General features: G+C 40.6%; 1 protein-coding gene across 1 annotated transcript in view; it reads right to left on the bottom strand.

Moving 5' to 3' along the window:
- The window catches only part of plxna2 (plexin A2), a 265,758-nt gene that overhangs the window by 83,486 nt on the left and 155,888 nt on the right, over window positions 1–26,384 (bottom strand). The window contains exons 8-13 of the mRNA XM_061735348.1: window positions 23,311–23,407; window positions 18,170–18,284; window positions 16,759–16,959; window positions 14,717–14,813; window positions 14,298–14,497; window positions 4,679–4,830 (exon numbers count right to left, since the gene is read on the bottom strand). Coding sequence (XP_061591332.1) covers window positions 4,679–4,830; window positions 14,298–14,497; window positions 14,717–14,813; window positions 16,759–16,959; window positions 18,170–18,284; window positions 23,311–23,407 — 862 coding nt within the window. The remainder of the gene's footprint in view (window positions 1–4,678; window positions 4,831–14,297; window positions 14,498–14,716; window positions 14,814–16,758; window positions 16,960–18,169; window positions 18,285–23,310; window positions 23,408–26,384) is intronic.

Genomic DNA, 26,384 nt, shown 5'->3' with positions numbered 1-26,384 from the left:
GTTAAAGGCTCCTCTGAGAGTCATCACCGTGATAGCCTGGAAGTGCACGTGTGTCTTCACTCAGTCAACTGCATGTGTGTTTTCCACGTCTCAGAGTAGGACTTGCCACTATTTCTTTAGCTGCCTATAAATGGTTTTATAGGCACTTAATGAAGTCTGGGTATCATATTTTATACACAAGGCAATATAATGTATGTATGCCAATATATTTTACAATATATAATAAGTATTTACTGTTTAAACACTCTCTGGCCAGGAACCTGCACTGTAAGGGATGTTTCAGTTTGTTAATGTTGGAATATCAGGGAGGAATTCTGAGGGGCGATTTTTAACCATAAAAAGCATGTCAACCCCATAAACTTCACTGTGGTTTCAGAAAACGCTGTTTTAGATATAATTGCACCATGTCAATTCCACACCACACAGCTGCTATATTTTCTTTTACTCAGCATTCGTCTTGCGACACCGTGTCTAAAAATGGCTTTATGTGGTTCCGGTTTGTGCACGTTCTGATGAATAGGTTCATTTGAGTGTGAAAAGTCACAATGCAGCATTTGCTCGAGAAGCTGTGAAATTTATGAGGCTTCAGTTGGGAGTTTGCTCGTCGACGACTGTCACTCTTCTGCTTACGCTGAGACTGGTTTCCATCAGAAATGAAAGCCCTGTACCCTCCGTCTGCTGTAGCGACTCACACAGCCGCTCCTCAACCAAACAAAAGTCTCTTTGGAAATTAATCAGATGCAGAAGCTTCCAGTGATAAAGTACCGCCCTGATTAATGTTTCACCTGTCGCGTCCTGTCATCAGAAGAAAGATGTTCTGTTCAGAGGCGTCTCATCATCAGTCTGCCTCAAGCAAACAAGCAGTCAAGAGGACTGCTGAAACTATTAGAGTTGGATTAAACGTCTGATGCATTATCATCACCTCTAAGGACAGTGGTGAATAATTACACTTTAAGAAAAAAGAAAAAACCCTGAATGATCACAGTTGGTACCGAAGAGTATTATTAGAGTTTTAGAAGAAAAAATATTTGAGAGGGGAAGATTCTTTTTTATTGTGCACTTCGAGAAAAAGGTTGAAATGTCGAGATTAATGTTGAAATACAATTTCAAGAATAAAGTCGAAATTTCGTGAATAAAGTTGAAATTCCGAGAATAAAGTTGAAATTTTGTGAATAAAGTCGAAATTTCAAGAATAAAGTTGAAATACATTTTGACTTTTTTCTCGAAATTTAACTTCAACATTATTCTCGACATTTCGATTTTTTTCTCAACATTTCGACTTTTTTCTCGACAAAAAAAATCTTCCACCTCTAAAATATTATTTTTATTTTTCTCCTGCCTGGCCCTAATACTCTTCCGTACAGTTGGAGATCATTACCATTCAGTGAGCTCTAACCAAAGAGATGAACAACAGAACTCATATAACAGTGAGCATGAGAGCATTCCCACACGTACGGTGACGAGAGAGCTCTCGTTTTAGGACTAAACAGTTGTGTAGCCTTAAGAAAACGAACAAGGGTTAATAGACAGAAAGACAAGGAAAGAAAGAGAGAAAGAGAGAGAGAAGCAGAGAGGGTTATGTGGTCTGAGGAGCCCAGGTTTCTCTTGCACCGTAGTGAGGTACGCGTTTACTTTCAGGAACATTATGTGCCCAAAAACGAGGTCAGCTTACTATCTGGATATATTTATTGAGCAGATTTTTTCCATCAATAGATTCTTTTCATTCCAGAAAATTTCAATATGACCACGCCAGGATTACTGGGAATCAGGCTCAAATTATGGAAGAGTGGGTCATGGAGTAAAGGACATCATTCTCAGAAAAAGACTGAATGTTACCAATACTGGGGAACATTTTACCCACTGGTCCAGTTTTTCTGAATACAAAATCCCTGTGATCATCGCAGGGTTGGAAATACATCATGCAACATTGCTGTGGTACACATGCGCTTTCATGTTATATATGTATATATAGATATATATATATAGATATCTTTTGTTTTTTGTATAGAAATTAAATTAAGTTTGATTATAATGGAATAGAGTTTTAGGGGGTAGGATTTAATACGTTTTTACTTCTTCCTACTCCTTTTCGATCATGTTAATTATGATGGATGCATGTTTTTATTTATATTTTTGTAGTTTTTTTTGTTTTGTTTTTCTTATTTACATTTATTTATTATTGAATATATTGTTTTGCTTTGTATTCACTACTGTTTCATGTTCAAAATAAAATTTCAATTCAATTCAATCAAAGTGACAAATTCTGACAAACAACGAGACTGTGTGACTGTTTTTGAGGCTTGCAATGTGTATTTCTGTGGAGGCGTGATGTTTGTGATACCCAGTAATCATTTTCTCGACATTTTCTTTTTCATTACATTGCTTTTCACACTATATTATGTAATTCATCCATCGTAGCTGCATAATAACCATTTTTTCGCATCAACATCTTCCAAAAATCATAACAAATCTAATTCACTAAAGGCAGTCTGCCTGTGCTAATATATATTCAGAGTAAATTAAAGCAGCATGTGTACATCCTTGTGTGTCTCATGTGTGGCGAGCGTCACCTGAGGACGCTAAACAGCCATAAGGTCCCAGGTTTTTAAGTCAACACACATCTACACGTCTAGCCGAGGGGGAGATGGGCTAGTTGTGAAGGAAGGCCCACGATTCATTAGTTCAGGGTGAACGGGACAGACTTTAACGTGATGTACACACAGCATGGGACAATTAAAGAGGTAAACACAAGTAAACACACACAGCTGCTGTTGGATTGTTGCTGATCACATTAGCAGCAGAGAGAAATGGGCCTGGTGTGCTGCAGGGGTAGAACGGCCACGTCGGGAGCACACTTTTTGGACCTGATCCAGTCTTCATTAAAGCGGAGACGGTGGGAAAAGCAGCTCCCTGTATCAATATGCATACGTCGATTGGAGTTTTTGCTCATAAATAATGTATAGAAACTGCAGGCGAGATGCACAGTGTTATGAGTGCTAACAATTGATTTAACGGATGCTGATTCGTTTTTAGAATCATAAAACTTACAATGAGAAACAGATTAAAAAAAGATATTGAATAAATTATGACTCAAATGAAATAATTAATTTGTGAGAAAAATGGGGAAAAAAAACTTTCATTTTACTTGAACGATGTCTGATTGGGACTCTGTGGTGCAGATGACCTTTCTATGATTTACCGATGTTCCCTTAATGTCTCATAATCATCACAAATTAATGTTTAAATGGAACACACGCACACACATTTGGTGAGTGGTGCAAATGATGTGCAAGTCGATTTTAAAAGTGTGCATGAAAGGAGACGGAGGAGCAGGGCTACACTGCAAAAACTCAAAATCTTAACAAGAATATTTGTCTTATTTCTATTTAAAATGTCTCATTTTTAGTAAAAAAAAAAATCTCATTACACTTAAAACAAGACTCATCACTGGAAAAAAACAACAATTTTCACCTGTTTCAAGTAGATTTTCACTTAAAATAAGTAGAAAAATCTGCCAGTGGAACAAGTTTTTTTTGCTTGTAATGAGAAGATAAATCTTGTTCCACTGCCAGATTTTTCTACTTATTTCAAGTGAAAATTTACTTGAAAAAGGTGAAGATTGTCAAATAACAATTTATTTTTCTGGTAATGACTCTTGTTTTAAGTATAATGAGATGTTTTGGCTAAAAATGAGACATTTTAACTAGAAATAAGACAAATATTCCTGGTAAGATTTTGAGTTTTTCAGTGTAATGCTGATGGAAAATACTAGATATTAGATGTGAGGTCTGAGACATACCTGGGAACAGGACTAGATGTATGATGTGTGTTTATTCAAACTTACATTTAAAGTTCTTCTTTTGCAATAAATTGGTAGAAAATTAAGTTGCTTATAAACTGAAAAAAACTGGCTTGTTTAATAATTGTTGACACATCCACTGCTGACTTGATTAGTTCATTCAACCTGGCAATTCTAAAAACCCACATACAGTAATCCCTGGCTAGAACGCGATTCACCTTTCACGTCTCGCTGCTTCACAGATTTGCATTGTGCATCGTGTTCTGCATTCTGATTGGCTAAACAGTCTCCCCGCTTCTTCACTTCCTGTGTCAATAACGTTGGTCGCTTAGCAACAAGCTGAGAACGGCCAATGAGCTTCAGCAGCAGCTCAAGAACCTTTGATGAATCGTTCATTACAGATCAAATATAACCAATGAGGAAGTGTCGGTTTATAAGAATCTTTTTGCTCCAAAGAAAAAAGAGGGACAACTACGACCCATAACTATGTTCGAAAAAATATATATCGAAAAAACACCTGCACTGCGGCTTTAGAAGAAAAAGACGCTACAGAGCGAGTCAGGATGCAGCAGCATCAGAGGAGCAGGGAAATACACACCAGTCACTATCTGTCCTACTGAACTTATTGTATTTTTTTTATAATCATTTTTAATTTTCTCCCGTTCAAATCCAATTAATCGGGTCGCGGTGGGGTGGGGCTGATCTCCGCAATTTGAAGCCTTGTATAATAATTGTTAAAAAAAAAGGTTGCTTCGAAGTTCTTCGCAGATTTTACTTATCACGGGTTCTTTTTGGAACGTACCCCCGCGAAAAACCAGGGATTACTGTACATGGAACTTAGGTATTAAAAGTGTTCCGGTTCCGGTTTGTGTGACTTACTGTTCAGCGATAATGTAGCCGTCCTCCACAGGGGTGCACCTCACCCCCGCCACCTCCACGTTGTCCACCATGTCGGAGAAGGCCAGGCCCAGGTTTGTGCCGTAGATGGTGACCCGGGTTCCTCCCTCTGGGGGTCCGGCCACCGGGGTCACCTGGACACGTGGAAAAAAACAACAACATCATTATATTACAGTATTTATGCAACTGCATTACTGAAGCATATCCAACGGTAAGCACAGAGGGGTCGCCCTGTGGAATAACTCGTAGTACCTAGCACTCCGTCCCTCTTTGTTTTCAAAAAAAGATTGAAAAACAAACTCATAGCTGAGGCGTAAACAGCTGCTGACCCAGTAACATCAACGTCTGCTGTAGTTTGTGTGTCTGTCTCTACATGTACATTAGGGGTGTAACGATACACTAATCTCACGATACGGTACGATACACGATATTGAGGTCACGATAACGATACGATATTATAGCAGTATTTTTTTAACAACCTTGAATGAGGAACATATGACTGGAAAAAATGGTCTTTTATTTGAAAGACACAAAATACAAAACAATGCTGTGTGTTTGCCCTATTGTTACAGTGTGTAATGCTTTATAACTGTTTAAGTTTTAAAGAGAAAGCCAGGCCAACCATTTTCCACAAACTGAACTAAAAGTAAATGTCAGGTTTGCATTATGAATCTTCAGTTTCATACAAGTACAAATATTTTGCCACAAACTGAATAGTTTCTCTCATGTATGATTTGACTTTTTTCTTTTCCAGAAATTTAACAACTAAAATTAAATAAATAAATAAAAGTAAGTAAATACATACAATTTTACATCATAAAAAAGATTGATTCATGCTCACCTTATAAGTGTAAGAGGAGATTTATTTTTGTTAAGAAGGTTATTTTGGTAATTCAGGGTTCATTATTTTATAAATATATTCTTTATATTCTGATGTAAATCAGGGACTATAATGACACTAGTCAGTTTATCTGTAGTGATTAGTCTGTTTTAGATTGGGCGGAGTGATACGCCACAGTACGGCACTAGGTGCTGTGTTGATGTTCTAAAATCCTACACTGTTGAGGGACATTAAAGTACACTGGAACTCAGCAGAAGTTGTCCCCATGTTTATCCTACTCACGACCCGAAAAAAGTTTAATTTAATAAGGTAAGGCTTAACTCTACACCAGCCTTACATCAGTAAAAGTTCAGAACTCAAAACCTGCTAGAGTCCCGTGATCGGGACCGCAAAACGGTACTAGTTTCTTCTGAGCGGAGTAAGATTTTGGTCCGCGGGTCGAGGCACCAATACACTGCGCGTTACTAGTTAACACAATATAGGCTATTAATATTAATAATCCAATATCGCGATACAGTTTGTAACCTCCACGACACGTATCGTGACGTTTTTGTATCGCAAAATTTCGTGGCACGATATATTGTTACATCCCTAATGTACATACAAGTACACTGTATATACTGTATATCCAGATGCTCTTTGTTTTGGTTTATGCTACATTCTGCTCCTTTTATCATATTTTTTATGATGTCTATTTTAACTATTATTTAATTATCGTTTTTTTTTCTAAAGTATTTTTTGTTTTACTGTCTGTTGTATGTTGTTGTTTTGTTTTTCTTAATTTCTTTTTAATTTTCTCTAAACGCATTCCATTGTATTTCTTTCTTTGCTTCTTTCAAAAATGTGCAAATAAATAAATCAAATCAAAAATCTAAATCCCCCTACTAGACCATGCCATGAGCCGTCGTGCCAAGAGCTTGGTCCGATCACAACAGGCAACTAATGCAACATGTTTTTTCTTCCTGTTTGAGTTTAAATAAGGCAATGCAAACACACACATAACTGAGGAACGCACCTTTAAGTCCCTGTTTTCTACAAGGCCTTTGCAGCTTTCAAATGAATACATGGAACTGTACAATGCAGAAATAAGGAGGATTATGGACAATCTGGATAAATGTCGGCTCAGAATCGTGCTGCTGCTGCCACGGATGGCAAATCTAACAAGGGGGCAAGGGGCCATATTAATGCTTAGTGCAGACCACCTACTCATAAAAGGCAATATGGCCGCCCAGCGTGACCTTGGCACTGGGTGGTACAGTGCCTTCTGTGCTGCAGAGCCCTGTCGAGGCTCCGGCCTGGCCTTCGTCCGGAGGTAGGGGATGAGAGGGAGAAAACGGGACTCGGAGCCAAGGGAGAGGAAAAAAAGACGGATGAAGACAGAGTGAGTAAACGGATAGACAGGGATAGAAAAAGGGAAACGGAAGCCTAAGAGAGAGGCGGGTGGGCGGTAGGGGCTGGGACGGCTGTCACCTTGTTGTTTGCGGCTGCTAGCACTAGGTAAACAATCAATATGCTATTACTGACCATGCAAGCAAAGCAAATAAAACTAAACCCACAGACACAGTTGTACTGAGTCACTGAGGTGCAAAGCGCCACATGATGGCTACCATTTAAACGCTGCCGTGACCCCCCCTCCCCTCTCTACCCTCTGCTTCCACCGGGGCATTGCGGTTTCCCTGTGGGATGCCGGCATTGTAATCTAGATTCAGTGGACATTAATTGCTCTGGATGTAAAGTAAGTGTGTCACTACACTGCCCGAGGGCTCGGAATTCATGAATCTTTTAGCACTGCTTGGGCATGCAGGGTATAGACGGAGTGTGGGGGGGGGGGGCATAATGGCTAAATATATCCATGTCAGGCAATGGCAGCATCTATTCGGGTAGACTTTACGACAGTTATGTAAGCAATGGAACAGCCTGAGAGAGAACGGGAGAGGGAAGGAAGTGGATTTTAAGAAGGGGAAGGGACTGAAATAACAATGCACGGAAAATAAACTAGCAAATATGAGAAAGACCAGAACGAACAACATGCAGTGAGAAACTGGGCAGCGCTGTGTCGCCCCCGAGGCCAGGATGGGTGACAGGTGAGGCGGGCGCGGTGACATGACAGCCGTGCTGTACCACAGATGGGCCTGCTAAAAGCTTGGAAGACGTCCTCCCTTCCCCACCCCTCGGAGACCCAAACACAGGCCTCCCCACGGTGGCCTAAGCACAGGAAGACATGCTAATCCATGCAAGAAACCCACTTCAGCCAGCTCCCCATTGGCAGACACAGCCTTGATTCATGGAGATCACAGAAAATCAACCACTTCAAAAGATCCACACCACCAATGTCTCCCGGCTGTGAGGCAGGCATGAGAGAAGCGCCGCTTTTTCGCCTCGTTTCTTACACGCACAAAGGGGGACATTTTGAGACTATTTTGATGGCCAACTCCAATTCTAATGACCTTTAAAGACCAGATGGGATGTACTTGAAATATCTACCGCAGATCATCTCTTGAAAAGCAGAGTTTTTATTTCACTGCGGCAACTTCCCCCTTGCATCTTTCCTGCTTTCATCATCTCGCCGACCTCTGGTGAGGTGACACATCTTCCTCGTCTCACTTGTTTGTCTCAGCATACGGGCTGTCAAAGGGAGGAGGGAAGCCTCATTGGACATGCATGCACACACGGCTTCTCCCTGTTCCCACCCAGTGCTGCCATTCCATGCTCTCTGTGTAATCCTTTTAGCAGCGCTACTGCTGCCTGCATGGCATTGTTATACTGTCAATAGAGGGTAATTCCCAGCAAACATCCAGCCAGCTTTTACACGCTGGTCTCCCAGCTCCCACCGCTGCTCTCCCAGCACAATCTCTCCCTTCAGTTCAAGGGATCAGAGCACTGGCCGCTTATTTCCACACGCATTCCATCACATTTGGCCAAAAGCGTACAGTAGAGAGACTTCAGAGGGATGGCCTAAATTGAAAAAGAGAGAGACTTTCTAACAACAGGAAAAAGGAACGTTGAGAAAAGATAAGTTCTCTTTTGGGGAAGCTACAAATGTAGGCAGGAGACGGGAGAAAATGGCGCTCCAATGTTGGAGAGCCTTAGGTTTTTCTGCCAGTGTGGTCTTGACATATTCAGCTGAAGTAATTGTGGGGAAAGATGTGCTGATGCAGCCCTGGCTAAACTCAATATATATAGCAGAGAGTAATCCAGCGGCCCATCTGCCTCCGGGCGGTGCTAGCCTGGCATGTCACTGTGTCGAGAACCAAATCAAATTCTCCACTACGATTCAGGGTCGATGATATTTCATAACCACATCCATCTTTACAATATAAAACACCAGCCATTTTTCTGCAAAGCAATTTAATTAAGACCTTTTTTTTTTTGACAATAATGTTTTATCTCCTTGAACGAGCTGACGTGTCAACACTTTTGGGGCGCAGTATATTACGCTTTTGAGATGAAATTAACCTCGACATAATTTCAAATTTTCCAGCTAATATCATTGTCTTTGGACTCTGTGTCGACTAATTCAAGCGTGTCATGTTTAATTGTGAATAGCATTTAATGGGCTTGATAAAACCCCAATGGTCACTTGGACCCGTCCTAAATCTTTTATGGGGTCTTAAATGTCTTATTGCGAACTAAGAGATAAGGGCTCTGCTGGGAGAGAGCTCGCAGCACTTACAGGACACAAAATGGCAGGAAAAATGGCCGGATAAGGGGACGCGTACGGTTTATGTCCCTTAGACGGAGGGTTTAATGATGGTTAGCGCTGATGCACCGTGGAGGCACTAACAGGGTTACGGCGGGGATGAAACTTCAGCTGCAGACTGACACTCACTGACAGCAGCACTCTCTGCGCCGCAATAACTGCATGCTATTAAAACACAGGAATTTTTTACTTCCCCAAGGTGACGGACATTTGTTTATATTGTCCGATCCTGCAGGCGGGGGCTCCTCTTTACTTTAGCGTAAACTACACAGAAGCCATGGCCAAAGCCTATTGAGGAGACGCCTTTCATAAAATCATCCAACTCCCAGTTTCATTTGATGTTGCTCCCTCTGCTGTTAGCAGGGGCTTACATCTCTTCAATATTAATGCACCATGGTGGGAGGCAACACAGCACTTAATAGAAACATTAATTATTCAAAAGGCCTATCTTATGGTAGGCACATCTACTAATGTGCGAGTATGTATACAAATCAGCTCATGATGGGGGCTTCCGTGCATACAATCAAACGCAAATTTATTCATAAATTCAGCCCACCAGGAGGATGTCTGCTTCTTTAAAAAAAAAGGTTTAATCAATGAGAGGCATGTTGGGGGGGCAGGGTGGAGCCAACTTCAGTGCCAATGAGGAGAAGGAAATAGGTCTTTTTTGAACTGAATGCAAACACCGCCCCCCCCCCCACACATTCCACACTGTCAAGGCTCATCGTTGGTTTTCCGTTGCTTCTCACTTCTCTCTCACACTCTCACAACCCTCCCTCCCGCCAACCCTTCCACGCTGACTGTTCAAGCACATGAGGCACAATCACATGTTTTTTTTAATGCGGACACTTTGTGTGACACCAAGCTGAAGTTGCTTTCGTCAACGAAAATTATGACTAAATATCGATGTCGTCCACGAACCTTTATCACCTGAGGAAAACGAGAGGCAGCGAAAATGCTGGTCATGTGACGATAATGATAATTAAATATATAATGCAATATCGTAGACGGATAAAAACGAGACTAAGATGTAGATTACAAAATAAAAACTCTGCTTAAATGTGTCTTCATTTTCGTTGACCAAAACGAGACGAAATGTTGTAACAAAGATCCTTAATGTCCATGTTTTCAGTAGTTTCTCTGGTTTAGTTCTGCTGGGTGACGTTAGTCCTCAATCCCAGTCGCTGCAGCGGGGAATCAGATCCAGAAGATGCAGCTGCAGAGTTAGAGGCTGATGCCGTTAACGCAGAGATCTAGTTAACGTCAATTAAAAACAAAGTTACTGTACATAGAGAAACGAGGGGATCTTCTCTGGGGCTGGAGAAGAAGAAGAAGAACCATTTTTGGATACACTTTCCTACATAGACGTGGAAAAGAAAACCAAATGTGTCGTGGAAAAAGAAAAAGATGGGGGGAAATGCGGAAAAATAAAATTTTGTAAACTCAAATTAGAGTCTTCTGTATCTGGAATGAATGTATTCTTGAGTCTATAAGGTAACAATAATATACAGTAATAATAAGATAACCTTGTTTGAATTGTAAAATGGGTTTGGATAAATACAATCTTAGACTAAAACTAGACTAAAATGCTCAGACTTTTAGTCGACTGAAACTTGACACGACTAAAAGGAGAATGAACGTGACTAAAACTCATAAAAACTCAAATGATGGCTTGACCCAAAGACTAGAGTAAAACTGAAATTGAAACAAGCTGACAAAAACAACAGCACACCAAGATCAGAAGGCTCGATCTACAAAACGAGCATCTCTTTGACCCCAATAAACAGATTGAATTCTGAATGGCTGCTGACCACAGACCAGCACACAAATAACTGCACAAACCTGATATTCTCTGTAAGTATTAGTGATATGAGGAAATGTTAATTACTATTGGAAATGTCTTCAGGTGATACCTTGGCAGCTACATCTGAGTTACAATCAATAGATCACTGGACCACAAACAGACCTAATAACTCAGTCCCTGCACCCAAACATGATTCATGTCTTAGTGTCCTTTTCATTTTCTGCGTTGCCCCTCATTAAAGCAAAAGCCTACCTTCAAAGATGAACAATAAAGATCTTCCTAATTTGGAATTAACCACTTATAGTTAGCATAACCTTCCAAAAAGCCACCTAAATCGTTACGTGCCGTTCCTTCAATGACAAAGCGAAATGACTGGCAGATTGGTGGTAACTTTGAACTTGCATCCCATGATGAGGCCATTAATAAATACCGGGAGCTGAATGATTAATGTGCCACAGAGTAGGACATAAAATCACCAAAATGAAAGCATTATTAACGTAATTTACCAGGCTGAGTGAGAAATAATGGAACACAGAGATGCTTAGAGAGGAAAGATGAGTATAAAAACAGACAACAGGGCAGATCAGGAGGGAGAGCAGGAAGGAAATGAGCTTGAATCAAGAAGGCTTTTCTGCAGCTCACACTTTTTTTATCTGGGTGTAGTAAAGCAAATCAATTAAGCAAGTTGTTAACTTAGTTTTTAATTGGCTGAAGTTAGACGTGGCTGTACGTGGTGGAGGAATGGAAAGCCAAATGAATCGATGTTGAAGCAGAGAGGTCTGCTGGGTTAACCTCAAAGCACTGGTGTGTTACCAAACCTAATTAAATCCCATGTCCCTTCTGGCACAACTCCTCGGTGACAGAAAACGCACCGGGAAGGATGAGAACGTGGGGGCTCCAGCAAGCAAAGGCCCAATTATGGAAAACAGTAGAGACTTCCAGGTCACGACCTGGGCGTTGGTGAGGTGGATACATGAGGTGGATACATCTGCAGCCGCCGGGTGGAGCTTTACACCGTCTAGTACAGTGGTCGGCAACCCAAAATGTTGAAATAGCCATATTGGACCAAAAACACAAAAAACAAATATGTCTGGAGCCGCAAAAAATGAAAAGTCTTGTATAAGCCTTGGAATGAAGGCAACACATGCTGCATGTATCTATATTAGTTAGAACTGGGGGAAGATTTTTTTTTTCATTATGCACTTCGAGAAAAAAGTCGAAATGAAAAGTCGAAATTTTGATAAAAAAGTCAAAATCTTGAGGAAAAAGTCGAAATATCGAGATTAAAAAGGAAAGGAAAAAGGAAGAAAAAGAGAAAAAAGGAAAAAAGAAGAAAAAGGAAAAAAAGAAGAAAAAAAGAAGAAAAAAAGAAGAAAAAAAAAGGTCAAACATTTTTGAAAAAGCTCCAGGGAGCCACCAGGGCGGCGCTAAAGAGCCGTATGTGGCTCTAGAGCCGCGGGTTGCCGACCCCTGGTCTAGTAGGAGGGGCGACACAAATGCAAGGCTGCCGTCTGAACCTCAAACACTATGAACGGTTGACTGGCTGCATGATAGCTGGTCATAGTTTTTGCAAGTACAGTTCATTTTCTTTAAGCTTTGCTTGTACCAGAGTTACTTTTAAAAGTCTGGAATAACCTGGTGTGACAGAACACTTTCAAATCTACAAGCAGCCTGAGTGCAGGCTGCACAAAGAGAAGGCAGATGTCAAAAACACTTGAGTCACGGAACTCAATGCGTGTTTGTCACCATGTGTTTTAGAGAGAACACATCACATCTTGTAATGTCACCTTTCCTTCTTAGTGCACTCAAAAGGAAATCTTGCACTGTGGTTATAACACATAAAATGCTTTAATATATTTTGTCTTATTCTTTTCTCCAAATATGTCTGAAGCACCTGTGCAACAGTATGTGTTGTTGTTGCTGCAGCTTTTGTTACTAAAAACTGTCAACACATTCTAATATTGGGAAGACAACAGCAGAGGCTGGTCCCATACCGTCTTCTACTTCAGTTATGCACAACAAAGCACCGTCTTGTTGAAAGGGTACATGGATGTCCTTGGAAAAGATGGAGTTTAAAACAAAATCTCAGTCTTTTTCTGCATTAATGCTGCCAACATAGAAGTTGAAAAAGCCTTCTTCAAAGCCCTCATATACACCATAACACACCCTGGCTACTGGACTTGTTTCTTTAACAGTCTGGATGGCCCTTTTCCTTTCCTACCTTCCAAAAAGCAATACTTGGTGATGGCCCATCCCAGATGTCCAGCGACATGCATGCATGGATATGCATGTATATTAATAAATTAAGTTTAAAGGAAGGAAATAAATCTTGGATTAACACTGTCAGCAAAAAATAACTCGTTTATGATTATCAGTAGTAGTATTATGGCACTTTTCCACTAGCACCTACTCGGCTCGACTCAACTCGGCCTGGTTTTTTTTCCATAACAATTCAGCACCCAGATCAGAAGTAGGAGGTTGGAGAGAAGCTGCTGTGACATATTTGATTGTGTATCTAAATGAAAAAGACAACAATACTAAAGATGTAGAACCTGGAGGAGATGATAGATGTGCTGCTGGATCTGTGGCTTGTGTTTGATATCAAGTTAAAAAATGAGTGAGAGAAGATTCAAGCAGCAACGCTTTTTTTTTTTTGTTTGTTCGCCTCAGCGCTGATGAGAAGTCAGCTGGAGCCGTGAGCAGCTATGAAGTGACAGAGCTCCTGGTAGATCTGGTTGTTCCTTATCTCCCGTCTATCCCTTTTGAATTCTCTCCTCAGCACCAGGTTTATGAACATCTGCACCTCAGAGTTGGATCATTAAACAGACTTTTGTGCTGCCATCGCTGGTCGAATAAAATGAACAAGAAGCCGTCAGAGTCTCTTTCTCTGATTTCCTCCTCCTGACTCAGACGTCTGACTCCAACCCCCCGACCAATCAGTGGCCTGTAGAGTGATGATGTCAGATACAGACGATTCAGCCAAAAGTATCTACTTGGAACGTTAGATCCCTAGTGAAAAAAGAACCAAACCGAGGCGAGTCGGGCTGAGTAGGTGCTAGTGGAAAAGTGCCATTAGAAGTATTTTACTGGCATATTCCATGTAACCCCAACTATTTCTGATTTGGAGTAGAAATAAAGAGTTAAGTCTCTCATAATGTTCTCTGAAGAGGAATGACAGGTACAGGGCACACCTTGCACCGGTAGTTGATGATGACATACAGGCAGTACAGACAGAGAGCTGACGGAGGGCACAGACCTCAGTGATGCGTGGGTTGGTGCACTTCACGTTCTTGGTGGACAGGTTGAGCCAGCGCGTTGTGTAGGGGCTGATGGGGGGGCAGTGGTGCCGTAGCGTGCACTTGCCTTCCCCGCTGCACCAGCCGCACTGGAACTTCCTCTCCGCCTTCAGACACATGCCGCAGCTGTCCCGCTGGGCCGCGCACTTGTACAAGTGCACTGCCGGATAAAGAGAGCAATGTCACCAACGCATGACAGCTGACTCTTTTGTCTTTTTTCTTACTTGAGGAAAAATGTAATTGTGTCTTCTGTAAATAATGTAAAACATTTCTTAAACTGCAAAAAAAAACGTGAGTTACAAGTGAATTCACAGGTTACATTTGCTCATCTTCAATCTCTGTGGCAGCGCACGCTGCCGGCGGCGTCGTTTGTTCTTACCTTTTATGTTCTCTGGGTTATCAATAATGAAGTTGCCGTTCCACACCACTGAGAAATCCACAGGCAGCTCACTGATCCTCATGCCCTCGTACAGATACTAGAGGCCCGGGGTGGGGGCAGAGGAGGGACGCAGATGGGGATCAGGGTGGAAAAAGAGAGACGGAGAGGAGGATTTCAGTGGTCATTTGGACATTTCGATCCCCCGCGAGTCGTTGCACAGTAGATTAGGACTGTTCTTGTAGTGTTACTGCCAGTTTACATCATCTCAAATTCTGAGTTGACAATGTAGAAAAACGCAAGAAATGGGACAGCTGGATAAAGCCCTGAGATTCCCGTCTGGCTGTCGTAAAGCTGTCCTTAACTGCCGGTCCGACTCCGGTTCCCTGGGAATGCACTGCAGAAGTCAGTATGTCTGGGCTGTAATTACCCAGGATGCATCTACTGCATCCTGCCTGATTAAATAACAGACACACACAGTATTGGCAGAGCAGTATAGCACTCAGTAATATGAATTTATCTGTTAGCTTACACCTCCTTAAGACAGGACAAGGCGGGAGGGAGGTGGGTCGATTTGAGCACGTGGAACGTAATGAACCAACTCCAGCTCTCTCCTATCGCGAGCTGGGAGAAGCTCTCACTGCCCCCACTCACCAGCGATCGCACGTATAACGGATTTAAAAGGATACTCTCGAGTTAAATTGACCCCTCGGCCTATAACTAGACATTACTTTTAGCAGGGGCTTTTATTCAAAGCGACTTACAATTGAATAATGGGGAGAACATGCAAAAGCCACACAGAGAGATGCTCTCACTGGGAATTAAACCAGGAACCTCCTTGGGATGAGGCAGATGGTATTAATGAGTGAAAACTATCGGTAGGGAGAAAAACCACATGACATCGATGACATCACAGCAGCTCTGAGTTAGGATGGAATGTACACTTGGATCATAATGGTGTTAGCCCAGAGCGCTGGTAACTAATGTCAGAATAAATTACCGGACGGTGGATATATACGACGATAAATAGAAGCAAAATGGAGAGGGGCGTTCTGGGTGCTGATTCTTTAGATCTGGATCAGTAAGAGAGCCAGAAACAGTGGCCATGAACTCTCCTCCTAAGAAACAGTATTTTTTTTATTCCGCTTTTGTACACTCACTAAGCTAAAACTACTTTGTCTGCAGGGAGCCTATGAACACGATCACTTAACCGGTGGAAATACATCGTTTAAAATAGCGGTTTGAACCCGTACCTTATAGATCTAATGTGTCCAGCATGCATAAAAGTCTAGGCTGGTTATCTATAAGACAAAAGGTCTACTTATACTTTGTTACATTTTCTGATGAATATACTGGTGACACGATACTATCATTTTGCTCACCATGGTTACAGTACAAGAATGACATCAGAAAGGAGGTCCATACTACTGAGGGTGAGAACAGGTCTGATACAGAGAACCTTTTTCTACAGAGCCATGGTTGGCTGGAACTCTATACCAGTTCATATTTCTCATGTAGGTAGCAAAGACTGGTTTAAGATTCAGTTGAAACAATATCTTTTAACATTTAATGAACTATGGTTTGACATTTGGAAGGAACAGAATTAAGTTTGAATAGTACAGTAAAGGTGAAAAGTGGTCAAGATAAGGTCATTTCAGGCAGGAATTGTTTATGAATTTCATTTCCATGTATTTATGTCTGAGAATGATGGTGATTTAGTTTTATCCTCTGTGTTGTTTGTGACTAAGGGAGTTGTGTCAATTATTGTTTTGTTTTTGTCATGTATAATGTATGTCTGTTATGTATTAAGTGTTAATTTGTGTGTTGTGTGTATGTCGGACCCCAGGAAGAATAGCTAATGCTGTTGTTAATGCTAATGGGGATCCTAAATAAAACAAAAAAAACAAACCTTGTTAACCACTACACCATCATGTTCTCCCACGCATTTACATTTAAATGGGTTATATATTTATTGCTGGAATAAAAAATGTGAACAAAAAACTGCAGATAGAAACCAATGGTCTGGGCTGGGTCAGCGGACATACCGAGCTGTTCTGGCACTGCACGCTGGAGCTGTTGAAGCGCAGGGCGGTGACGCGGTAGCTGACCCCCTGGATGTGCAGCACGCACTCGTAGCCCCGCTGGCCGGACTGGGGCTGCGGCAGGTTCTTGGCCTTCAGGGTTATTGGCTTCACCTCCCCTGCCGGGATCAGGATCTCCTCAGAGCGCACCAGCTGGGGACAGTCCTGCAGGATACCCAGATAACCAGCGTGTTAACAAAGAAGAACAGGAAAACTGGCCCTTTTTGGTTCAAAGATGCCGAAGAGTATTAGGGCCATGCAGGAGAAAAAAATATTTGAGAGGGGAAGATTATTTTTTATTGTGCACTTCGAGAAAGAAGTCGAAATGTCGAGATTACGCCAAAACGTCCAGACACAGAGACAGTTTCTTCCCGAAACTGTTGCTCTGATGAATTGATGAATTTACAGTAATAATGATAACACAATCATATGCTATAACAATGCACCTTCCAATATTCATGTCTACCTCATACTGCTGCACCTTTCACTTTAAAAAAATGGTATATATGTTAATAAGAGCTGTCATTTGTCTATTACCTATTTACTGTAGAGTGAGCGAAAATAACCGTCTTGTCTGACCTGACCTGGCCAAATAAACATGATTCTGATTCTGATTAATGTTGAAATACAATCTCAAGAATAAAGTCGAAATTCCGCATTTTTTCTCAACATTTCAACTTTATTCACGAAATATTGACTTTTTCTCAACATTTCAACTTTTTTCTTGAAATTGTACTTCAACATTAATCTCGACATATTGACTTTTTTCTCAACATTTCTATTTTTTTCTCAAAGTGCATAATGAAAAAAAAAATCTACCTCCTCTAAAATATTATTTTTTATTTTTCTCCTGCCTGGCTCTAATACTCTTCCGCACAAAGATGACCAGAAATACGAGGAGAATTGCATTTTCATGTGAGAGGCAAGAACACGGATGATAAGAAGTACTGTGACTCAAAGAAGTGCAGCTAAAGTGGGAATGTCATTTTTAGTTTATATTTACAACCCTGCGAGCAAGCCTGCGAGCATGTGCACTGCTGGAGAAGCATGGAAACTGACATGCACACGAGCAGATTTCCAGTTTACTTGTGCCTTACACGGACGCCGGGTCTGAGTGATCAGTGTGACTTTGTTAAGACTCACTGAGTTCAGTAACTCGGCGGGATAATAAGACTGTTAATTGCTGCTGCAGAGGACAGGAGCTCTGAGTGAGAAGCAAGCAATTCGGAAACAGAGGAGCTTTCGACGGCTGTCTCTCTAAAATAAAAACATGCCCGGAGGCCGACGCAGAGCTGCAACACAGAGCAAGATGCAGGAAGAGGGAATGTGTGTGAGAGAGGAAGCGACAAGGAAACAGAGGAAGAGTTCCACCAACCTCCGACGTGTTGACCCGTCCCTCCTGGAAGGAGCAGCTGGAAGGGTCGTGCGTGCACAGGTTGCGGTATTTGCACCAGTGGCAGCGGAAGGCGCTGTTCACGCATGATAGGCACCTGATTGAAAACAAAAATACGCACAGGGACGGACAATTACTGCGCTGCGAGCAAAGAGTGGAGCGTTTGTCAAAGAGCACGACCGGCTACAAAGGAAATGAGTTTGGATCCCACACAGGCCCCTGCTGCCGCGGTGCCCTTGTGCTTGGCACGGGACCCAGTAGCCGCTGGACCAGGCTCTCCCAGCGTTTACTTCCCGCTGCTGCGTATTAATTCTGTGTGCCATGACTGAATATTAACCCTCCTAACTATAATCAGATAGACCAAAAGAAATTTGAGTAATGAGGACAAATAAAACATTGGCACAGATTGATTCTGCAATTACTATCAGCCCTGCTTTGTTGGAGCTTTGCTGCAATTACCAGGGGATAAGCGCCTGCCTGCATGCCAGTTAGTATGTACTATATGTAAGGGAAGGCAAGGCAAGTTTATTTGTATAGCACAGGGGTCGGCAACCCAAAATGTTGAAAGAGCCATATTGGACCAAAAACACAAAAAACAAATATGTCTGGAGCCGCAAAAAATGAAAAGTGTTTTTCATTATGCACTTCGAGAAAAAAGTCGAAATGTCAAGAAAATGTTGAAATGTCGAGAAAAAAGTCGAAATGTCGAGAAAAAAGTCAAAATTTCGAGAAAAAAAAAGTTGAAAAGATTAATGTTGAAGTACAATCTCGAGAAAAAAGTCGAGAAAAAAGTCAAAATGTCGAGATTAAAAAGCAAAGGAAAAAGGAAGAAAAAAAAAGAGAAAAAAGGAAAAAATGAATAAAAAATAAGAAAAAAGAAAAAAAAAGAAAAAAAGAGAAAAAAAGAGAAAAAAAGAAGGAAAAAAGGAAAATAAAAGGTCAAACATTTTTGAAAAAGCTCCAGGAGCCACTAGGGCGGCGCTAAAGAGCCGCATGCGGCTATAGAGCCGCGGGTTGCCGACCCCTGGTATAGCACAATTCAACACAAGGTAATTCAAAGTGCTTTACATCAACATTAAAAGCGGCAAGACACAATTAAACAGTAAATAACAAATAAAATGAAATAAAATGATAAGAAAAGAGGTAAAATAATAAGAAGCACAAGTTGTTAATAAGTAAGGGCTGTAGAGTACAGCAGGTACATCTCATTCTTAAAATGGCTAGAATTAAGTTTCTATAAGCAGAAATGACATAAATGACGAATTGTGCTATACAAATAAACTGGCCTTGCCTTGTATCGTAAAGGAGATTGATAAAATGTGGAAGCTCATTCAAACTTTTATTAAACAAAAAACCAGACTTGGGGGAGTCTCAAACTCACACGGAACTCTGAGAAAAACACAAAATGAAGTAAAACAGAAAGAGAAGAGGTAAAACATAGCAGGTGACATTAAATTAAAAGGATGACAATTTGCCAAATAAGAGCGGAAACGGGGGGCAGTGACGGGTAACAGCAAACAGTTAGAAAATAAGACTCAGATTAGGGAGGACAGAAACATGACCTCAAATACAAACCAAGCCTGCAATCTTACGCTCACTGACTGAGCCGTGCAGCAGGGATTTCTCCGTATAATGTTGGTGTTAAAATGAATTATATCTTTGGTTTGTCATTACTGAGCCAATATTGGTGGAGCGTATTCGTACTTCAAAATGCTCCAAACAAATTGCCGTTAAAACTGAGTGTTAACAGGTTCATAAAGACATTTAAACTTGTATAAAATAAAAATGGGGCGCTAACAAATGTCGAACAAGAGTCCCTTTTCCTCAAACTACTGCAAGACAGAGGAGGGAGGTTTAGAGGAAGACGACTCGTACGAGCACCGGCCCTCATTCATGAAATCTTTGTGAGTCTGTGAGTACATCTGCACATGAATCACCTCTTTACTTAAAACCAACTCCAGATTCATGATCAGAGCACAGAGCCTGGATCTGATTAGAGGAACATTTATGATCACGAATGCCAACTGCAAATTGGCACCTTGTTCCTGTTGCTCATTCATTGGCAGAAATCCCCACCCAAGGACCAGCACATACGCTTTATTAGGTACCCCTGATACTGTATATCTGGCAAAGTGGTGAGTGTATACATACGGAACAAAGTAGAACAAGGACAGAGAGAGAAAAGGTTGAAATGTGGTAATATTTATAAGCACACGAAGCTCACGTGTGGTCAAAGTTCTGCTCAGATTCCTTCTGCTCATGTTTTATGAATGAACGTAGTGTATACATGGAATGGAGACGCTTCTAAAATGAGAAAGTTGCAATAGACGGAGTTCAGGTTATTATCAGCAAACCTGACTCAATTACAGCCTGCTAAATGTTATATTTGCGCTCAGTACAAAATGTGAAACTTTCACCAAACAGCAGTTGCATAAATACATACCGAGTGGGCTGATAAATGCTATAGTCCAACCACATTGCATAAAATACACTCAGGTGTGCAAAAACTCTCCCGACAGAACTAAACCAAATGTTTGAATTTGCTTTACATAGATTGAACTTCAAGGTTAAAAGGTAAAACAAAAAAAAAAAAAAAAGGTATTCTCCGCATGCTGCCGCAGCAAAGACAAAACACATTTTTAATTGACTGTGATGGCATTTGCTACAATATGTATTTCTGAACAGCTGTTCAGCAAATGTATTCTGGTCTCACTTGGCTTTCCTTGTCTCATACACTCTGATTTAAGGCTGAATTATGCACACTTGCTTGGAGTGAAATATTCATGTTGCAAAAGCATGGGAGGGATCGCTAGCAAGTGCACTGATTCACAAGAGTAAGGCTGGTTCACCTGCAGGCAAATCAAGTGAACACTCTGCATGTAAAAGGGAGGGAAAGAGGGGAACAAGGGCCGGCATCTATGCGAAGAAGTGTGTGCCGTTTTTAACTGTATGTATCTGCCTTTGCGCATTTGAGGCTGTGCGGCTGTGAACAAGTATGTTTGTCATCTCTGTTTAAGTGAACAGATGTGAGAGCTGGTAATGGTATTCTGCACCACCCTGACAGGCTCTGGCGCAGCAGGGGGAGCGACGGAGAAAGAGAGCGAACGGTAGTGGGAGAGATGCGGCTACACTGCCTGGTGGCTAAAACATTTTGTTTTAATGTCAGGGAGGTAGTCAAAGTATGAAATGACATGCTGTGATTCCTCCACCCTCGATGACGTCTCTGCCACGATATTCTTACTGTGCTGCAACTTCTCTTTATCAGTCCTGTTTCCAAGTCAGCGAGGTCTTTGGATCTTGATCTAACAGAATCTGTCACAGTGGAGTACAACGGACAACCGCAGAGACGCTCCAGACTAGGATTCAAATGTCAAGAATTGATTCCATTCCGATTCTTAAGATTCAGAATCGATTATCAAGATTCGATTCGATTCCGATTAGGGCTGTTCGATTAATCGATTTTAAATCGTAATCGCGATTATATAATTAGAACGATGTTAAAACGTGAAAATCGTAAAATCGATTTTTCAAAAAAATTTTTTTTTTTTTTTTTTTTTAACCTTGTCTGCGTACATATTAATGATTGATACCATATTAATGATTGATGGAAATACCTCTCAATACCTGCGACAAGTGCCCCATCGGAGAGGCTCTTTAGTGTAGGAGGGGGCGTTGTAACATGCCACCGGGCATCCCTCAAGCCAGATTTGGTAGACCGGCTCGTGTTCCTTGCAAAAAACTTGCAAATGTGAACAGCAAATGTAATGACTGACATTACACACCTCTACCTCCTTCATGGGTGGCATTATTATTTAGCATGCAAAGACCCAGTTTAGTTTAATTAGAAAATGTCTTGTTTTATTTAATTGGAAATATAACTTACTGTATGTTTGCAAGTGCTGATTTGCTGATTTTTTTTTCCAGAGATAAAACTTTATATTTTATTATATTTTTTTTAACTTTTTTTCAACTTATTTTACAGAGTTTTGCACTTTATTCATTCATTTTTGGTTTAATAAGAGCAAAGTTTGCACTTAAAGCCCAATGGGGCAAATGTTCAATAAAAAAACAGCATATATGAAATCATTTCTTTGCCTTTTGTCAATTCACAAAATAATCGTAATCGTAATCGAAAATCGGATTTTGAGAGAAAAAAATCGAGATTTTATTTTTGGGCAAAATCGAACAGCCCTAATTCCGATATTGATTTGGGTTAGTGTTATTAAAAATTTTGTTTTTGAGCTGTTGCATGAATTATATGACTGTGTAGTTATGCAACATATTAATGCTAGTATTATATTGAGATTCAACAGCAAGAATTGGCAGGTAATGATGCTGTAAGGACCAATCAGCTCCCAGAATGCTGATAGAACTGCTTTCAGAAACATCATGTGGGTCAGAATTAAGAAACAGAGACGGATTAAAGTTTCATTTTTTCCCATTTATGAGAATTTGGTTTTTAGCATTTTATGCAAATGTAACCCCAAGACGGTATATAAAGCAAATAAATATAGACAATTTATGCAATTATAACTGAAAGCTTTAATGTTTTCATACTTTTAAACATATTTAAAGGCAAAAACATGGCACTAGTTATGCTCGTGTCCAACAAAACATTCCTTTCTTGGGCATAAACAAAAAAATATCAAAAGTTGTAATGTAATGATGAAAAAATAAATAAATTAAAAAAAATTGATCTTTAGACATATGAATCGATTTTTAGGAATTAAAATGAGAATCGATTTAGCATGGGAAAATCCATCTTTTCAACACAGGCCTACCCCAGACACTGAAATCTCCAACTCAGGGGACAGAAACGGCATGAAAATGGGTGTGGAATTTCAACGCAGGATCTTTTTAGGGCAAAAGCAGCGTATATTGTACTGCAGTATGTTAGAGAAGAGGGATTCACCAGTACAGAAATGCAGAAATGTACCATAATGGGGCACAGGTTGCAGCAGGAGATCAGGTTGCCTCTAGATACAGTACTTTTGGGGGTGTGGGGCCAGTGGAGGGTATAATTAAATTGCAGATTCCCAGAGCATTGATTAGTGGTTTACAGTGAAAAGTCCAAACCACCGTTTTTGAAATAAGAAGGAATGGACTGAGGGAGCGATACTCACAGCTGGTGGACGCTACAGTTGTAAAACTTAATCTCTGTGCTGATCAGCATCTGGCTGGTCTCCTTAGAGTTGAGCTTCAGCTCAACGCCGGACCAGTCTGAAAGAGAAATGACAAGAGATCGACATTCATCAAACACTCTTTTATTATTAGAGAACATTCAATATCTAAATTATCTAGCGTTTTTCTCAATAAATATGTCCAACCTTGTTGTTGTTGAAACTGATGTAGCCTTCATATAAACAAAAACATTATTCCTTACATCATCTTAAACAGACCACAGTGGCAAGAAAATCCATGGAAAACTATTAGAATTTGCTAATTTTGTGAATTAATTTGTCATAAAATGTAATCTGATCTTCAATCGAAGTCACAAAAATCGGCAAATGCAATGTGCTTATGCCGATAACACACACACAATTAGAACTTTTTGTCTCTTTATTGAATGGACCCATTGAATATTCCCAGCACTGGATGAAAATATGAAGCGAGGAAAGCAGGAGTAGAGTCAACAATTTGTAGACTTGTCGTTAAAAACGAAATTAGTTTAGAAATGCGGTTTAGAGCTGCATTGACTTGCAAAAGTAAGTCAAATATTTTACGTTTGCTGTTCACAAGAAGCATGTGGTGACGCAAGCCGAAGAGATACAGATACTGTAAGTCTGCGGGCGGTCTTTGTGGCTGCCCAGCCAAGATTTCTCCAAAGGCACCAGTTAGAATCATTGACTACATTTACATGCAATCAAAATTCAGGTTAAGGTCAATATTCCGTTATCTGAAACATTGGGAATAATCTGTTTCCATGCGTGATCAAACCGGGTTATCCCTGTATACATGGTGATTAATCATTTGAGATATCTGGATCAAACCAGCGACGCACGGAGAACGTCAGATGCAATTCCCGTAATTTCCGCTTCTTCTTCCTGTATCCAAATTCAAAACAACAACAATAACAGCAGCACGGTGGATAATGAACATCCCAGTAGAAGTTGTTTTGTTTCTTGTCCCTGTAGTTCGCCTTTTTCAGCGTCTTCCAGCGGAGCTTGATCTGGTCTGGCGTTCCTACAAATCCTGCATTCGCGCAACTTTTCGCTCACCTTTTTGTAAATCTCGCTATCCCGGTACTTTCTACCGTCTACAAATGCCAAAATGTTCATATCTTTCATTACATTTATGAAGTGATTAGTCTCCTCCTGGTCTTGCGTTTCTCCGTGTTTATAAGAACTTCCTGGACTCAAAAGACCAGGATTCCTTGTGAAAAGAACATGTGCAGAAAACAAATTCCTGTTCCTTTTGATGGAGAAATCCCATTAGGCGTTTACATGACCAAATATAGGGGTTAGAAAAGGAGTAAACCAGGGGTCATATTCGGGTTTTGAAAACCGGAATATGAGCATTACATTACACGGCCGTCTGCAACCGGGTTATTGCTAATATTCCGGTTAGAAAAGGGTTAATGACTGCATGTAAACGTAGTCACTAATTAGGTCAAGAAAGAACCTATGAGCAACAACTCTGGAGCTGATGTTTATCTCTGTTCAGTTAAGGCAACCACGCATACATAGTTGTGCGCTGATGAAAGAAAAGTTGAATGGTTTGGGAAGAATTCAGCACGACGTGAACAACGGTGAAGTACAGTGAAGGGAGCATCATGATCTGGGCTTGCGTCACTGTCACAGGGCCTGATTACTTGTCACCACCAAAGAGCAAGTAAATTGCCATGTTTTCAAACATATTTGAGTTGGCAGCGTCAAGGTGGCTGTTCGCCGGCTGAAGCTCAGCAAAGTTAGAGCCTGACCTCTCAGTGATGTTGTGACATGACTTCAAGAAACCTGTTCACACCAGAAATCCCACACGTGTTAAAGCTGAAGGAGTTCTGCATGGAGGAACGGTCAAAAAAAGGTTCCGCCCGATATTAATTCCAGTGGTTTGCTTACTACTTCCTCCAGCTGGGCTTGTATCATCCGTATCCATATTGTGCAATATTCTTCTGAACTCATAAGCTACCTCATACTGCGCAATATTCTTTCATCCATGCATGTACAATATTCTTTCACTCATTTACGTGCAATATTCTCTCATTTATTCATTTTCATGTATATATATATATATATATATATATATATATATATATATATATATATATATATATATATATATATATAGTGCTGGCAAAGATTAAAAATTTTAATGTTAATTAATCCAAGATTTCTGTAATTAACTATGCGACTAATCGCGATTAACTGCATATTAATTGCAAATGTATTCACACATTTTGTGCTGTTCTTTTAGTTATTTTTCTATGTTTGTAATACTGTTAACAACATGAGAAAGGGCAAATATGCTGCTTTATGCCAATGTTTATTCAACTTTCCACAAAAAAAGCTTTTGACCTGAATGTAACATTCCTTCACCTGGATATTCAGTGCTCAACCATAAACTCGTGCGAATCGCAGTGTGCGTGCGCCTGTCTGTGCGCTTGTGTGTGTGCGGGGGGGCATTATTAGTTTTATGTTTTATGTAAAGCGCTTTGCGTTGCATTTTTTATTTTGTAAGAAAAGCGCTTAAATAAAGTTTGATTTGACTGGTCCTTTTTTACAAGCTGCTACAGCGTTGTCTGCTTTTGACGAGGTGGGGGGGGGCGGCGCGCTGCGCTCTTTGGCTGCAAATGGTATTTGAGACTCGACGTACTTCGATGGTAATTCATTTCAAATCGACAGTACATGCAAATAACTTCAGTCTTGTCCAGCGAACCACCTGGCATCTTTTTGAAAGTGCACTAACCGTTCAAAAGTCCCTTTAATTCTCCATCTTTCAATCAACCATACTTTTCCTCAGGCTACGGGTGCCGACGAGCGCCAGAAATGATATGCCTTTTTTTTTTTTTTTTTTTTTTTTAATCGTGCGTTAAAAAAATTGTCGGTGTTAAAAGGACGTTAAGTTAGCGCGTCGTTAACGCGTTAACTTGGACAGCCGGCCCTAATATATATATATATATATATATATATATATATATATATATATATATATATATATATATATATATATATATATATATAGACCCCTTTCCAGCCTA

Source organism: Cololabis saira, chromosome 12 (assembly GCF_033807715.1).
Source record: "Cololabis saira isolate AMF1-May2022 chromosome 12, fColSai1.1, whole genome shotgun sequence".
Lineage (NCBI taxonomy): Eukaryota > Metazoa > Chordata > Actinopteri > Beloniformes > Belonidae > Cololabis > Cololabis saira.
Note: the sequence above shows the minus strand (reverse complement) of the source record. Positions and strands in the feature narration are given on the sequence as shown.